Raw genomic sequence first — 17,249 nt, 5'->3', positions numbered from 1 at the left:
TGAATATTTAAAACTGATTGTGTGTTTGTGAAAGATGCAACTTCATTTTTATAACAAAAAAAGGAATAAGTATATTTTATTTCTTAACATTAGATCTGCTATAAATGCAGAGTGAAATGTGCCCTTCACATTTTAAATACAACAAAATAACCCTCTTTAAAACACTGGCAAACAGTAAAGAGCCTTTAAATCATATTATTAGGTGAAATAATATTTGTAATACATTTTTTATTGGTGTGTGTGCTGGTAATTATTTTAAACCAAGTGCATTAAAACAATATTGTATGCATCTATCAGGCTATGAAATTATACAAAGTATATTAGCAAGACCATTGCTATATATGTACATTAACTCACAGTGAAGATAATAACTCTAGCATTAGTAACTGCTAAAATAATTTTGTGCTCAATATATTCTAAGTAATGACATTATTGTCAGGTGCTTCCACAAGCAGATTTTTTTCTTAAATGATTCATAAAACATCAACAATTCATTAACCGTCAGTGCAAGTAGCAGTAAAATCTCATTACTGATCCACATCACAAGTTATTTTCCAGAAACCGACCAATATTCCCCGTCAGTTTTTACTGGAAGACATTTAAAACGTATCCGATGCGCAGCAGTCCATTAAAGGCACAAACTGGATTTAACCAAGGCCTGCTGTAGCCGGTTTTGTGCTTTCATTTCCTGACCGAGGCTAGATAGGCGTACCAGAATAAAGCAACCAGGTTTGCAAACAGCACTCGAAACTGTGCGAAGAAAATGAGATAATTGTTTAGAGAAACCTTATGCAATTTGGAAGAGAGGACTGTTGGAATGTTCTTTCACCTACCTGTACAGGTACATAGTTGATATTGATGAACTGAATCGGGGTCCAAACTTTCCAGTTCATCTTCATCGCAGGCCAGAAACTTGTTTTAAGTTTGTTTTGAACATCTGCGAGACTCTTGCCCTGCAAAGATCACATTTGCATTATTTTCTGGATATCATAGAGATGTTATTAATGTGCATTTACATTCCTCTCATTACAATATAAATGCACTTACTACCAACTTCTCCATGCTTGACAGTAAATGGTAGAACAATGTGTCAGTAAAAACAAAGTTGCATATAGAGAGATATTCCCAGAATATGAGGTAAGTGTAAACACACGAAGAAATCAAGTAAAATTGTTGTGCTGTTTTTTTAAGAAAGCATATTTTTCCATACAACAAAGTACAAACCATGATTCATTTCACAACATCGTCCAGCTGTAATGAAACATTACCTCCAAAGCATTCATAACCACATAGAAGAGCAAGAGGAAAGCAGGAGCGAATATAAGACGTTCCAGCAGCAGGCGCTTGATCAGGCAGTATGGGACCGTGTTTGGAAACAGCACCTCCAGGAGATGGTAGAAGTAATGACTGACTGGACCTGTGATAAAAAGTCTGAAAAAGAACCATTAAAAAGAGACATTTGTAAGTCATTTAACAATCCTGCTATTATTTTTATGTGTAATGTGAAATGTATGCGTAGTCTTTGAAATATTTAAATAAAATATATATTTTACATGATTAGGGGGTGTATGTAATTGAAATGCGTTGCCACTCTACCCAAATACTGCAAAGTGTAAGGGTCCCAGAACATTGATTTTCTTTTTTGGGCTATTTTCTTTGTTGCTTTTCCTGTACTCCAAAGCTTGAGACAGCAGATTTCCCAAAGCAGAGAGAATACCACTGCAAGAAAGAACAAAACTGTCATTGTATCATTGAACCCACATGGCCTTGCATCTAAAGATTTAGATACATGTCTTTCTGTGTTTGGTCCAAAAGCTAGTGTTACTTTTAACAGGACTTGGTTACTTTTAACAGGACTTGATTTCCCCACCCTCCCAAACAACCAATAGAAAAACAGTGCAAAGTCCTTAATGGCTTAAGCTAAAAAATAAAAAAAAGTAATGGATAAAGGATATCTTTATATATGACTGCTACTACTACAAATCATTTTATTAATAAGTTTTATTATTATTATTTTATTTAGCTTATTGTTTAGTGATTTTATATTAAATATTAATATATTTTTAAATGGTATATTTTCAAGTTAAACTAATGTATAAAATTAAACATTATTTGTAGTTATTAATTATATAAATATTATAGTGCTGTCATATATATATATATATATATATATATATATATATATATATATATATATATATATATATATATATATATATATATATATATATATATAATGTTATGCATTTAGCAGATGCTTTTATCCAAAGCGAGTTTATCCAAAGTGCCTTAAGGCTGTAATTTTTTTTACCAGTATGTTCAGTATATTTATATATATGTAATAAATATACACAGTATGCGCTCACATATTATGTTAACAAAACCTTTTTCATATTTCATTATTATTATTAAATTATGTACTCACTGATTTACTGTTTCCCTGATATATTAATAATAAAGTATGCAATAATTAAATAAATAATGAATACATAATAACTGTATTAATATAAGATTGAGTGTTAATTACCATTATCTTACATTGGATACATTTCACAATTCATAGGTGTAAATTTACTAACTAGAAGAAATTATTTCTACCATGATCAGAACCAACAAGAGATTCTGATTAACAAGGAAAAAAACTCCTTTTAAGAATTTTGTGAAATGACAATAAGCTGCTGGTATATTATATTTTTTTGGTTTGTGTTCTATTGTTTTGAGCATAACAATAAGAAACAAAATTAATTCTACTCTACTAATTCTACTGCAAGCAGAATTAAAAGTAGATGTAGTATTGTTAATTTATAATAATTGATTGGTGGTTCAACTAAGTCTATTATATTACGATCAGCTTTCATTAAACCTAACGTTAAGTGAATTTTCCAGAAAAAAAAAAAATCTACAGCTAGCCAACTAACGTTAGCTTTAACAAAAACGTAAACTGACCTCGTAACCGATTTGGTAAGGATTGGATATTTCTTTAACAAACTCAAGTACTGCTGTATGGAGGACCAGGAGTGCCACTTAAAAATAAAATGAAGAATCAATTTATCAATTTAATAATTCAAACATAAAAATGTATATAAATAAATCACTTTTAAATGGACAAATTAATAGACATTTTAAAGTTGTTTATTTTATTCATGTTTTAAAATGTATTTTAATAATACCATAAAACAATGAATAAAAAAAAAAAACATTTTAAATATATGAATAAATAGACACATTTAAACTGTTTATGTATTTCATGTTTTTAAACGTGGATTAATAAAACAATAAAAAGTACATTAATAAATAATTTAAATTAACAAGTTAAATTGCTTTTTTTTTTTAAAAAGCATTTTGGCATTCCTTTTCTCTCTCTATTTGCCAGATGCTTTTCTTTGCCGTTTTGCCAAAAGCTTTTCTTTATCCATTTGTCAATCGAGTTAAAAAATGCCATTGGACAGTACACACGTGGGAGCAACCAATCAACTGTCGCCTCAATTTGAAGCGCCAACTGTCACTGGACAGTTCGAGATCAAGGCTTTATCCCGCTTTCTGTGGGCTTCTGAGGCGCCATTCTTGAACATTATAATTGTTGTGCAAAAATGTCCGGTGGATCTGATCGTGTTTGGAGAGGGATAGTGGATGATTTGCTAGCTTTAGCTGATTTCTGCGAAAGAAATTCTCCTCCTGATTATCATTTTGTATATAGGAGAGTTTCACAGTTGAGGGAAGACGTTGCAAATGCAGCGGAAAATTGTGGTTGTACAATAAACGGAAGGATTTGGGCCACGTTTGATGAGGCACAGAGTGTCATTCAACGACTGAGTCCCTCGGACTGTAGCAGCCGTCACGCTATTGCAGTTCCAAGCATTCTTGAACAACACCAGTCGTTGGATGTACCAGCAGAAGAAACGGCAAGATGTATCGGTGTGTCGCTAAGGACAGTCCGACGAAAACTTGCACGTGATGGCTTAAGGTATGTCACTTAAAAGAAAATGTATCAATGTTGTTTCCAAAAAGAATATGCCTGCTCGCGTTTAACTACAGCGGTCAATTGCATGACTGACTTCATGTAAGATACAATCGTTTTTTAAATCAATAAACTCCCTTTTAAATCAATATTGTGTCAAATTGTGAATACAACCCCTTCAGTCTGATTCAAGACCCCTCCGCTTTCGCTATAACAACCGCCTCGCTCTACAGCATTACAACAAACATAAGGCTGGATATTTACTACAGTTAAGTTGGTTACGTGATGTGGAGGTGGGGGGCGGGGGGCGCTCTAGAATGTATATGAGTAGCCTACTTTAAAGTCGGAATTTGTTAAAATGTTATAAAATAATTGTATAACGTAAAACTTGTGTGTGTAACGCCTTACTATAATTAAAACATGCCTTTTTTTTAGGAAACGTGACTTGTACACCTCCATTACGAATGAGGAGTTGGATAGAATAGTGTCGGAAATACACCACAGATACCCCAATGCTGGCTACAAGATGATCTTGGGACACATAAGATCCAGGGAACTTCATATTCAAAGTAGGAAATGTAGCAAATATTAACATTTTATGTCTAATGACATTTTTAATGTCTTATCCGCATTTGAAATTAACAGATATTTTTGGCCTTTTTTCTTTTGGCTAAAAATCAATACATTTTGGTGCATCCCTACCATTGGCTTTTTCCATTTACACCTTTACAAAATTCCTTTTTGTATGTTTTGGGCATTATTCCTATTTGGGCAGGCAAATGTGGGTAAAAAAATTACAGTGGCGGGTGACACTGTCAAATCACTAGCCAAGTTATGTTTCACTTTACTGGGAAGATTAAATCAAACAGCACAAATTGAGCGCAGTTACTCAATGTGTGAGTCATATACTGTATGTTTTAAATACAGTCTAATTACACTTCATCTGTATGTATCTGATGTACTTGAACATAGACAGCCATCACTATGCAAGAAATAACAATGTGCCGCTAGTTCATTTGAGTCAGATTTAAATGATGTAAAACTTGCTAAAAAAAGGCATCCAAAATGTGCAGTTTCTCTTAAAAAAATGCAAGATCTAACATATGAATATTATTGTTATAATCTGTTGCAGAACACAGGGTTTTAGCATCATTAAGACGAGTAGATCCGGAAGGAATGGAACTGCGCAGGTTACGTCTTAGGACAGCCCGACGCCGACGTTACAGTGTACCAGCTCCCAACAGTGTGTGGCACATTGATGGGAATCATAAACTTATTCGGTTGGTGTTAAGCATTTCTTTGGTAAAGTTAATGGATAATGTTGCTAATGTCTAGGGTCACACATAATCTGCTCTCTTACACACCTAAATATAATCCTTTACATATGTCTACAAAATAAAATTCCCATCAGTCACAAAGTTTTATTTATCAAATATTTTGTTTTGTTTTATGTTTTCAGCTACCAATTATAGTGTAATAGTCTTGTGTTCTTTCAGATTATCAGAATATATGCAAAAAAGTCTGCATGCTTGATCTTGCCCTACTTGTTATATGTAATGATTTAATGTTATGCTTTTATTGACATAAGTGAATATGTGGTGTAGGAAGAAAGCCATTCCTTAAAACCTTTCCTGTACTATTGGACACAAAATTATGTTCAATGTTGCAGCCATTGCATATAGTTTTTGTGTGCTTGTGTGGGACAAGTTATTTTTTAATGCATGTTGTATTCTTAAATGAGTAACTTTAAATACTTAAATTTGCAGATGGAGAATTGTTATCCATGGGGGAATTGATGGTTTTTCCCGGCTTGTGGCGTACTTAAAAGTTGCCACAAACAACAAGGCTCAAACAGTGCTGCAAAGCTTCCTGTCTGCTGTACAAATATATGGTGTTCCCTCTAGAGTGCGTTCTGACAAGGGGGGAGAAAATGTAATGGTTGCCCGCTTCATGATAAGAACCAGAGGAGCAAACAGACAGTCACACATCACAGGAAGAAGTGTGCACAACCAGAGGTAGGCTGGTTACCTTGTAGCCACATGAATAGCATTTTCCTTCACTGAACTTTTTTTAACTGAAGTTTGTTTGTTTTTTATGTAAGAATTGAGCGGTTGTGGAGAGATGTCTTTGACCAAGTAACAGACCTCTTCTACACCACCTTTCGTCGGTTGGAAGATGAAGGATGGCATAATCCGGACCAGGAAGTGGATTTGTTTGCCTTGCACTGGTCTTACATACCACAAATTCAGAGGCATCTACAAGAATTTCAGAGTGCCTGGAATAGTCACAGTCTAAGATCTGCTGGCAACAGAACTCCGCTGCAGCTTTGGTCAAATCATGAGAAGGAAGGCTCAAATCAGGTAATTATGCAGTGGGTTTAGTTAAAGGTGCCTTATGCAGCTTGTTCCATAATAAAATATCCAATAATAACCCTTATATGTCATCAGCTAACGTTAAAACATAGTATCTGGCAGAGTGTCAGAAATGACATTCCCCCCACTGCCTTGGTAGCCAGCATATATTGGAGTCGGGACGTTTTGTGGCCTGTACATTTGTAAGGGTGTGTGTGAGGTGATAGCCAATGACAGGGTTTGAGGGCAGGTACACAGAGTTACAAACACGCCCAATATTTTGTTAAAGTAATGGCGGACGAAAGCCCTACTAGCGACAGAGCTTGCCAAAAAAAAAAAAGATAATATAGCAATGCAAAGAGAGCATCAGATAAAGCCCCGAGTAAAACCAGAGTAAATCTGGGTTTGGCGTTTGTCAGATGGCAGCAGATGAGGTTTGCATTTGGATTGAAGAGCGATGCAGAGTTGGCCACGTTTCTATTGGACAGGTACAGTAATGTAATACCCCATTCATCAGGTTAGCTAGTTAGTTCGCAAACATTCATTGTGATCTCTGCAAAAGAGACAATTTTGTTGCTTTTTGGACGTTTCAGATTTAAAAACGTCAATAAAGGCAAAGCTGTCAATCAAACTCAGTTAGTAACCATTACAAGTGTAATTAAACTAATTGCCTATAGGTGGCTCCAAGTTGCATAAGGCACCTTTAATTACTTTACTTTTATAGAAGGATGGTCCTTTTTTTCCCCATTTATTTCTTCACTGATAAATTGACAATGAAAAATCTAAGAGTAAAAATGTAAACCTAAGTACTGATCAATTAATTTAATTGTTTTTAATTAAGTTTTCTAAATTATTTATTCATACTGAAACTGTTGTAGATTGACATTGATGATGAAGTCAGGGAAGATATTCAAGGGCAACAAGCAGAAGGTGTTCATGTTCCTGAGTTGGATATGCCTCGAGGCTTGACCGAAGAAGAGCTGGCAACACTACCAAACCCGGATGTACCTTTCTCAGATGCATTATCTGTCTACATGGAAACCGTTCTTGCTGTAAAACAAATGATTGGTGAATCATAGTCTTCTCTTTGCGAAGTCTGGTACGTTATTCCACTGCATTTCTGAGCGTTTTAGTCGACGTTGTTCCTGGTTCTTGATCTCTGCCCGTGTCCTAGTGTTCCTATTTCTGCCTCACCCTCTGGACTTGTCTGTTTGTTGGATTGCCTGCCTGTGTATGACCTTTGCCTGTATTTTGATTACGATTCTGAATAACACTTAAAATAAACTGCATTTGGATCCTCAAACTTTGTGTCTCGGAGCAGTTTGTAACAATATGTGCATATCAGAAAGACATTGTATTTGTTGATTAGGAATCAGACAACAGTAATATCTGAAAAAGCATTTAATTTATGCATTAACACACTGTAAACATTTTAAACTCATTAAAAGTTGGAATTAACCATGTCAGTATGACGAGATTAACTGTCATGCATCAATTACTAATGTGTTAATGTTTACATTAGTTTTTTTTCTAATGCTTTCAGAAAAGAACAAATCTTGTATGAACTTGACTGGTTATAGTGCATTGTCACGGAGCAATAAAACAGCTGAACAACTGTAACATTTCATGTTGTCAAAAAAAAAAAAAAAAAAAAAATAGTATTTTCAAACAACAATGCATTTAAACTCCACCCTAATGAAATTTACCCCATAATTTACTCACCCTCATGCCATCCTAGGTGTACGATGTCTTAATTTCTTCAGCCAAACACAATTGGAGAAATAATAAATAAAATTCTGACTTTTCATAGCTTTGTTATGGCATCGTTGTGATAATTCAATATGAACTGCTAGGATTTTGTTAAATGTGACTCCACATCTATTTGGCTGAAGAAAGGAAGATGTTGTACACCTAGGATGGCATGAGGGTAAGCAAATTATGGGGTAAATTTCATTCATGGTTTAACTATACCTTTAAAGGGATACTCCACTTTGAAATGAAAATTCTGTCATCATATACTTAGCCTCATGTTGTTTCAAACCTGTATGAATTTCTTTCTTCTGCTGAACAGAAAGGAAGATATTTAGAAGAATATCAGTAACCAGACAGTTTCTGGTCTCATTGACTTCCATAGTAGGAAAAAATACATACTGGAAGTCAATGAGACCAGAAACTGTCTGGTTACTGATATTCTTCTAAATATCTTCCTTTCTGTTCAGCAGAAGAAAGAAATTCATACAGGTTTGAAACAACATGAGGCTAAGTATATGATGACAGAATTTTCATTTCAAAGTGGAGTATCCCTTTAATGCACATGTGTTGAACTACGCTACGCCAAATGTTGGTGCCCACAGTATGCCATTGCTCATGTGCATTTTGAATGACTCGTAATTGTAATGGATGGGCAATTTTAACACAATGTTGCAAGTGTTTGCCTCTGGAAATATTTTCTCTGGTGCGTCATGAAGAAATTCGATTTTGGGCTGCTGCAGAAAGCCATGGGGTGGAATGGTTGAAGACCCTGAAGTAAACTCCAGCACATTCTCCAGCGTCAATGGTGTACATTCTTCATCTGTAACACATGAAGATACTCAGTCTAACAACTGTACTGTTTGTGCCATTCCAAACAAGCTGACAGTGTATTGGTGGTGGGTATTTCACCTTTTCAGTAAATAATTATATATATACAAATAACTAATGTAATCATTCTCCATGTAACTCGTTAAAAATGTGGTTCGTTCAGGAGAGAAACCATGCTACTGTGCAATGTTTTTAGAAATGCAATGGTTCAGTATTGACAGCACAAATGCAAAATTTGCAATAATGTCTGAAATACAATTTAGTATTAATATTGTTATTTAAGACAAGTAATGACATCTCTAACTGCTCTCTTCCTTTGGAACCGAGATAGAGATAAGATCTATCAATATTTGTGTGAAATGTCACTTACATTTACCTGTTGGATTAACCACTTTATAATCATATATATATATATATAGTGAATACAGAATTTGTGTATAAAACTTCATAGGACAAAATATGTAAAAAAAAATAAAAATACCTTCAACATCAATGATCCAGTCTCTCCAGAAGCACAAGGTCCTGGTCTCTAGTTCTCTCTTATAGGTGTCTTGATCTGACAGGTTTACTTCAAAAAGTGATGTCAGGTCTGAAGATCGCAGTGGTTTTTTGTCTTCAACAAATATGATGCGAAACAGATCTGTGTGTGTCTGCATTTCTTGAAGAAGTCCAAGGGTGTTAAAACCATCGACAAACCTGTTAAAAAAAAAAACACCCCATGTAGCATGTACAAAGAACAAGGTATGAAAACAATTTCAACAAACAAGAAAGTGTTTGATACTACGTACTGTTGCAGTGCAACATTGCATCTCCCATCAACATAATACTCCACAGCTGACTGTACCAGCATGTCCCGCTGCTTAAGAGTACTAATGGATCTAAAGGCTCCAATTATGGACAGGCAATCTTCTGCCATTTCAATGGCAGCTTTGGCTTCTGGAAGAGTTCCGGCTTCTTTTATCTGAAAAAAAAAAAAAAAAAAAAAACACCCCACACACACACACACGTCATGTTGCAGCTAAAATACAAATAACACTGTATTAATGGGGTACTCTTCCAGCATAACTTCCAAATTTTGCTCTATGCAGTTTAAGAAAAATACTTACTTTGCAAAGCATTTCTTTAAAGGTCTCATCATCTACTTCATCCAAGGTTGCAGGACGGGTGGGTTTACCACAAACTTGGAGAAAGAGCTTTTCTGAAAAGAAATGTGGCCCCATTCCTCCATGAATTATACAAACTGATATCATTTGAGATATCTGCCTGTAAAGACCTTTGTGCAAAGCTGTAAAGAAAATTGCCAAGATATTTTAAATTAACTACAATGACTTAAATGTTATGAAATCATTTTAAATAAGACCTTTAGTTCATATGCTTACCTTCACTGTCAAGCCGCAACCTCTTACTATTTTCAGGGCCCACAAATATGCTAGACTGTTGGACAGCCTTAAGGAGCAATCTGAGGTACTCTCTAGTGGGACCACCACCGTCCACAGCCCCCTCTGCCACTTTTGTATCATCAACAAAAATCACATCCAGTCTAGCTCCGAGGTTAAATCGTCGCCGACTAAAAGCCTGAACAGTGCTTCTCAGTATGTTGTGGGTATTGCCTTTATAATCCCTTACAACATTGATCTGATTACTAGTGGGACTGTCATCATCTATCTTGGCTGAAAGGAGACTCAGTATTGTTTGAAGGTTGGTCCTGGAAAAGAATATTATTATGAATGCAAATGATAAATGATGACATTGTATATCAAATGGGATCCAGGTATAGAGGGGGCTATGGGTTAACTGGTACTATAACATTTTAATTCATACTTCTGGACAGTCTCTTCCTGCTCTGAACAAGGGGAGAACGATGCCAGGTGTTCATTAGAGGTGCTAGGTTGATCCAAAGGGCTGACAGTCCCAGAATTATAATCAGCTTTATTATGGTTGTCATTGCCATCAGGTGCAAGAATGGTCTGCATAAACTAATGAATTACATAAAACAGTAAATGACAAGCTTTGAAAGATTTGAAAAAAAGAAAAAAAAAAAAAGAAACCCTTTGTAAATCTACCTCTACGTCTTCGGAGGAAATCCACTGGACAAAAAGTGTGGTTGGCCCTCTGATATTTCTTTCAAAAATGGTTCCACATAGGTCATTTCTAAGAGGTGGTGATAAGGCTTCCTGAATCTGGAACCATTCTGTAGCGTCCTCCACTTCTCCAACAAAGTCAAACAGTGCCTAGACATTTGGATTATTTCACATTTAAACACAGAAGACTTTGCACACAAAAAAAAAAAAAAAACTACTATAAAATAAACCTTACCAACCTTAATTGATTCACTTAAAACAAATTTCCTGGTCCTCATTAAGCCGCTTGGATATTTTACTTTTAGTGGCACACCATGAGCAAGTTCAGGTAAACTTGCGATTTGCGCTCGTCTCTCATCAATAGCCTAAAATAATGCAGGCAAGTTTCAAAATCAAACTGCAATAGTAAACAAAACACAAGTCTTTTTTTGTCTCGGTGTGCGGTGCCTTGTAGCACTGTCACAACGCGTAATAAAATCAATTACCAGGACTTTTAATCACTCCCTTTCCCTCAATGCCTAAATGATCTTTTAATAACTATCCAAAGAGCTCAAAAACATGGAATAAGGAAAAACAGCAACAATATTTTGCACATGTGCATGTCTGTCCAAGTTTAATCTATATTTTTTCTGACTAACCTATTAACTCTGAATTAAAGCCCTAGTATTATTTTCTCTGTGATGATACTTTTGTAGAATTCTTCAGCTTGTAATTTGCTTTAAGTTATCTTCTAAGCATCTGCTACGCAAATACACATAAGTCATTACAAGTAAATATATAATGTCTTAAAGGCAGCAACATCCCAATTTCCTCAACTTAGACTGACCTTTCTGCGTCTATTCTCAGATTCTTCGCTATTCATCTTCTGCAGTTCCTGAAACAAATTACAAATTCATATTGTAATGCAGACAGAAAGATTACACAATGTCATCAGAGGATGTCTGTTATAAAGTTTACCCTACATACTTTGGCTTGATCTGCTATCAAAGACTGATTATATTCATCATCCTGCTCCTCACGCATCCTCCGCCATTCACTTAAAGATTCCTGGCAATATTTTGATATAGGAATTAAGAAATATTAAAAGACACTCCTAAGAGCATCTACCATAAAACCTGTACCAAATAAATGTGGATGATCCACAAGACCACTCTCTTCTTCAGTTTGATGAACATATACAACAAGTGGCAAATTTTTATTTATATATTTTTTTAGAAAAATAAGAAGCATTTTGAAATGCTAATATTGTGAACCTACAAACTGAAGTTATGGCAGAAGAAAATGTTTGATTGTAGCACAAGCGCTTAACAATGTAAACTTGAAATTTACCATGTCCGTTTTTTCATCTGTTAAATCGATGAACAGCTGGTCAGTATTTTCCTCAGTGGGAGACTGGTTGATGAGTGAATCACTGTCTGAAGTCTGTGCATTTAGGTGTTCGTTCTCTAATGTTGGTGGCAGGTGATTGGAACATTCAGTCCTAGGCCTTCAAAAACATGAAATTAAATTTTTTTTCCCTAATAAGAAACTGAATATTAAAATCAAGATTATGACCAGTCAATGTTCTCCATACCTGCAGCTCTCAATGTGAACCTTAAGTTCATTGAAATTGAACTGTTTTTCACAGGTAAGACATCTCTCCATTGGCCCAAGCATGGGAGATTCACAGACAACCTTAAATTAAAAAGCAATCTCAGAATTTTAGATAACTGTAAATGAAAATAAAACAAATAAACTTACATTACGATAAAAACATGTGTTGCCTAAAATGTAATAAGCATAGAATTTAGCAAATAAGTAATTTACTGTAGTATAAAAAAAAAAAAAAAAAAAACTTACAGAACTGGACAGTTCTATGTCTTTTTGCATAGGACGTATGTAGATGACAGCATGTCCCATATTTTCTTTTAGAGCCTTAATTGTGTACCCTGTGTTTGGGCAAGGCAACACCACCAGATTCCTAGATCGGGTCATGCCTGATGTTTTTAAAATCTCAAATCCCCCACAGTCACCAAGTTTTGGATATGTCGTTAGAATGTAGTTTTTGAAATCTTCTGCATTGTTTTCATCGCCTGTAAAAAGGAAAAGATAAAAGCAACATTTTTTTAGAACTTTGGTTTAAAAACTTTTGTCTATAAAACAAAAACTTACACTAGAGCCCTGCACGGGCCTCAAATCTAGGCCCGAGCCCAGCCCTGGCCCGAGACGCTCAGGCCCTAGCCCGACCCGTGTCCGACAGCGCAGCGAATTATCAGCCCGAGTCCAGCCCGAGCTTTTATTTATTTATTTTATTACACAGCGGAAGCCTGTCCTATTTGCAGCAATTAAAAAAGGGGTCAGTTTTGTGTTAAGTTTCTTTTCATTTCTTTATCAAGTTAGTTTAGAAAAATGTTTGAAGCATTAAAAAAAAAAAAAAAAAGACGATTAACGTTAAACAGCCGAGCCGACAGCAAGTAGCCTAAAACATATTTAATCAATTAAGCCTCTCAAATTAACGCTAATACTTTACTTGGCTACAATAAAATCCATAGATATAAAACACTTCAAGAATATCACACAGACAGTTAGTTTAATAAATGGTTTAATAAAAAGGTTTTAACCCCGTCCTCTTCTCTTCTATCACTGCTGCCGGGACACTAAACACAGAGCGAGCCAGTCTTGACAGTCGCGGTAGCAGGGTCTCGTGCTGTTTCCACCATAGCAGCACATCTTGTCCATCACCTTCCATGTTGTGATTTAGGCGCATATATTGCTGTACTTCATCGTCGTCATCTTCGTCCTGCTCCACAATGTTTTCAGACTCGGCCAGCGCTCTCTTTGCTGCGTGGCCCGCAGCAACAGGTGCAGACGCAGAAATGCATGCTCGCCGCTACTTGAATCATCGTTTTATAATTATTAGTTGGCCAACTAGGCTATTATTAATACATTAATTTAGAGGCATGTAATAGCTACTACTACAATGAGTGGATATAAGTGAAGTATAATCGTGGGTCGCGCTGACGGAAAAGCGTGCGTGCGCGTGTGTGAGACTGTCATGTCAGTATGTCAGTTTAATTATAACGGGTTGAATTATCAGATTATGGAAGTTATGAGGTTATGAAATGTCTTTCTATATTTGTTTTTCTATCGTCGACGTCAACTTCTATTTTTTTTTTTTTGTTAATGTGTAAAAATATAAATAGAAGGATAACCCAAAAAGGCCTGAGGCCCAGCCCGCATGTTAGCTATAATGTGAAAATTGGCCCGAAGCCCGGCCCGAGGGGCATAAATAAGTCGGGGCCCGTCGGGCTCGGGCTGAAATGCAGGGCTCTAACTTACACAATACCCACCAAAAAATGTAACCTTTTTCTCTCCAAGTCCTGTAGCTTCCAGTTCCTCCCTTTCAAACTTTGTTGGTGCAACACTTTGTGTCATTCTACTTAAGCAGCAGAAAACTCTTGTGAAGCTACTGCGAGGTCTTGTAGAACGACTACGACGACTTAAAGGTCTCCTGCTGGCTTCTGCTCCATAGCTTGCGAAAAGTCTATTTACTTCAACTGTAAATTTGAAAACAAAATGTCAAATGTAAACAACCCAAAACAATGACATTTTAAAAATGCTTTTAAACTGCAGCTATTTTGAAAAATAAAGTTGAAAAAACATATGACAGAAGTTTTTGTACTGTATAGACCTTAATAGACCAACATAGATATCCGACAGGAATTTGTGAGACTACAGCTGCATCTGAAAATACTCCCCATCTCCTATATCAGTGTTGGCCCTTCATTTTCAGGACCTCCGCAATTCGACTGGGCATGCTCCAAATCCTGACTGATAGCAACCCATTCTTTCATAATCACTTCTTGGAGTTTGTCAGAATTAGTGGGTTTTTGTTTGTCCACCTGCCTCTTGAGGATTGATTACAACTTCTCAATGGGATTAAGATCTGGGGAATTTCCAGGCCATGGACCCAAAATTTCAACATTCTGGTCCCCGAAACCACTTAGTTATCACTTTTGCCTTATGGCATGGTGCTCACTTTCTTTAACAGAATCAGCGGTTAAAGAAAGTGGTGGTTGCTGATGCTCATTTAAAGGTGATCTAAGCGATGTTGGGTGATGTCACTTCTTGTTGACGTTCAAAGTATTGTCAAACAAAACTCTAGCTAGACCCTCCCCTCCTCCTCATCCACGCACTAACCCCCCAAACCCCACCCTTAAATCCTTCTCGGTTATTGGCTAGAACAGTTTGCCATGTTTCGTGGTGCAGATTAGCCCAGTTTGTTTTGTTTTTCTTGCCCCTTGTGGAGCATGGGCTGTCAACTTTTTTACAGGGTGTTCACGGGACAGGCAGCTAGCAAATACTGAGAAGTTTGCGGCGACAAAATGTTTTGGCCTAAAAAACACACAATATCGCTTAGAGCTCCTTTAATTTACAGTACATATTGTACAGGATAGTCCAGGACTTCTGTGGTTTGTTTTATTTAATCAAATGAAATTAAATACTTTCAAAATATTTTATAGATAAGTGTAGTTTTCTTAAATCCCCTTTATTACATTTAGAAGGGTGTCACGTGATAATATTCGTGACTTAATTATCTAAATTGTCACATACTATATTTAATAATAAACTGAACCCCCAATAAAGTCATTTTTGGTTTTCGGTTTTAACAGAGCAATATAAATAGTGAATAAACGCGACCCATTATACCAGCAATCACTTTCACTGACCTGCTAAAATCTTTTATAACTGTGACATGATCTGAAAAAAAAAAAAAAAAAAAAAAAAATAATATCACCATACACCAAGGTTAAAGAGCGGCTATATATTTTTTTAAATATTAAAGCACAGCGCAGCATCGAAACAAACGACAAATGAATCAGCTGGGGGCAATGTACAGCCTCTGCCAAAACACCGACGAGACGATCAACACAGAGACGATCCTGTACTGGGAGAGCAAGACCGATATTGGCGATATTTTTCAACTGGATATAAAGCGAAGGCTTACGCAAAAAATAAAGTCACAAAAGTGCTTCGTCAGCAACACTGGTTTTATGCACGCCTGTGTGTGTGAGACTAGGCCAGGATGAGGCAGGTGTCTGACTAAAATAATACCTCAGTTACACCGTGCGCGGCGCGACAAATGCCTCGTTTCAAAATGGGTTATGTTATTTATCACATGTCAAATTATATGTAACATGTCAAATTATATGTAATATTGGCATAAGTCATATGTGAACAAACACATTATCATACAGACGAACTACAAAATCTGAGAAAAGAGATAAGCAACTTTTCTTACCGTCCACGGCGTTATGTCCTCCTGGAGTTGGTCGGTCTGGGACATGAGAATTTGAACCACTATCCACATCATTGGCTAGTTTTCTTAAAATATTTGCAATGTCTGCCATTTGTATGTTTTGCACAACAATGATCACCACAGTGCCAATCAGTCATTACCATCAATCAGCGCCTCAGAAGCCCACAGAAGTAAATAAAGCGGGATAAAGCCTTGATCTCGAACTGTCCAGTGACAGTTGGCGCTTCAAATTGAGGCGACAGTTGATTGGTTGCTCCCACGTGTGTACTGTCCAATGGCATTTTTTAACTCGATTGACAAATGGATAAAGAAAAGCTTTTGGCAAAACGGCAAAGAAAAGCATCTGGCAAATAGAGAGAGAAAAGGAATGCCAAAATGCTTTTTTAAAAAAAAAAGCAATTTAACTTGTTAATTTAAATTATTTATTAATGTACTTTTTATTGTTTTATTAATCCACGTTTAAAAACATGAAATACATAAACAGTTTAAATGTGTCTATTTATTCAAATATTTAAAATGTTTTTTTTTATTCATTGTTTTATGGTATTATTAAAATACATTTTAAAACATGAATAAAATAAACAACTTTAAAAATGTCTATTAATTTGTCCATTTAAAAGTGATTTATTTATATACATTTTTATGTTTGAATTATTAAATTGATAAATTGATTCTTCATTTTATTTTTAAGTGGCACTCCTGGTCCTCCATACTGCTGCAGTGCCCTCGTCAGAAAAGAGGAATCTCTTATAAGTACACTTTGCGCTGGCATCTTCAGTTTAGTTTACTAAGTACAATGTCCGTGCACTGGGTTCATTAGAGATCCGTGTTTTTTAACAAAGTGCAAATCTTTACCGAGGAGGGTCGAACGTAGCGTGCGTGCTCTGAACGTGAACGTCATAGAACAGAGGTAATCCTATTGGCTTACTTCTACATGACCACGCCCTACATTCCACGCGCTGTCTCTTAAAGAGACAAGC

General features: G+C 35.9%; 2 protein-coding genes across 2 annotated transcripts; both read right to left on the bottom strand.

Annotated features, from left to right (window-relative positions):
• Positions 1-59: 59 nt before the first annotated feature.
• LOC127958335 (peroxisomal membrane protein 2) lies at positions 60-17,153 on the bottom strand. The gene is made up of 6 exons (XM_052557161.1): positions 16,988-17,153; positions 2,947-3,002; positions 1,597-1,719; positions 1,269-1,431; positions 834-953; positions 60-750 (listed from the first exon to the last, which is right to left on the bottom strand). The coding sequence occupies exons 1-6, from the start codon at positions 17,039-17,041 to the stop codon at positions 682-684; spliced, it is 585 nt and encodes a 194-aa protein (XP_052413121.1). The 5' UTR covers positions 17,042-17,153; the 3' UTR covers positions 60-681.
• LOC127958334 (uncharacterized) lies at positions 8,575-14,495 on the bottom strand. The gene is made up of 14 exons (XM_052557160.1): positions 14,300-14,495; positions 12,810-13,042; positions 12,544-12,644; positions 12,300-12,456; positions 11,937-12,017; positions 11,797-11,844; positions 11,210-11,335; positions 10,953-11,120; positions 10,711-10,865; positions 10,269-10,594; positions 9,996-10,174; positions 9,678-9,850; positions 9,371-9,585; positions 8,575-8,881 (listed from the first exon to the last, which is right to left on the bottom strand). The coding sequence occupies exons 1-14, from the start codon at positions 14,382-14,384 to the stop codon at positions 8,634-8,636; spliced, it is 2,295 nt and encodes a 764-aa protein (XP_052413120.1). The 5' UTR covers positions 14,385-14,495; the 3' UTR covers positions 8,575-8,633.
• Positions 17,154-17,249: the final 96 nt, after the last annotated feature.

The sequence above is a fragment of the Carassius gibelio genome, chromosome B5 (genome assembly GCF_023724105.1).
Source record: "Carassius gibelio isolate Cgi1373 ecotype wild population from Czech Republic chromosome B5, carGib1.2-hapl.c, whole genome shotgun sequence".
NCBI classification, from domain to species: domain Eukaryota; kingdom Metazoa; phylum Chordata; class Actinopteri; order Cypriniformes; family Cyprinidae; genus Carassius; species Carassius gibelio.
The sequence above is the reverse complement of the archived record's forward strand: the minus strand, read 5'-3'. Positions and strand labels throughout refer to the sequence as shown.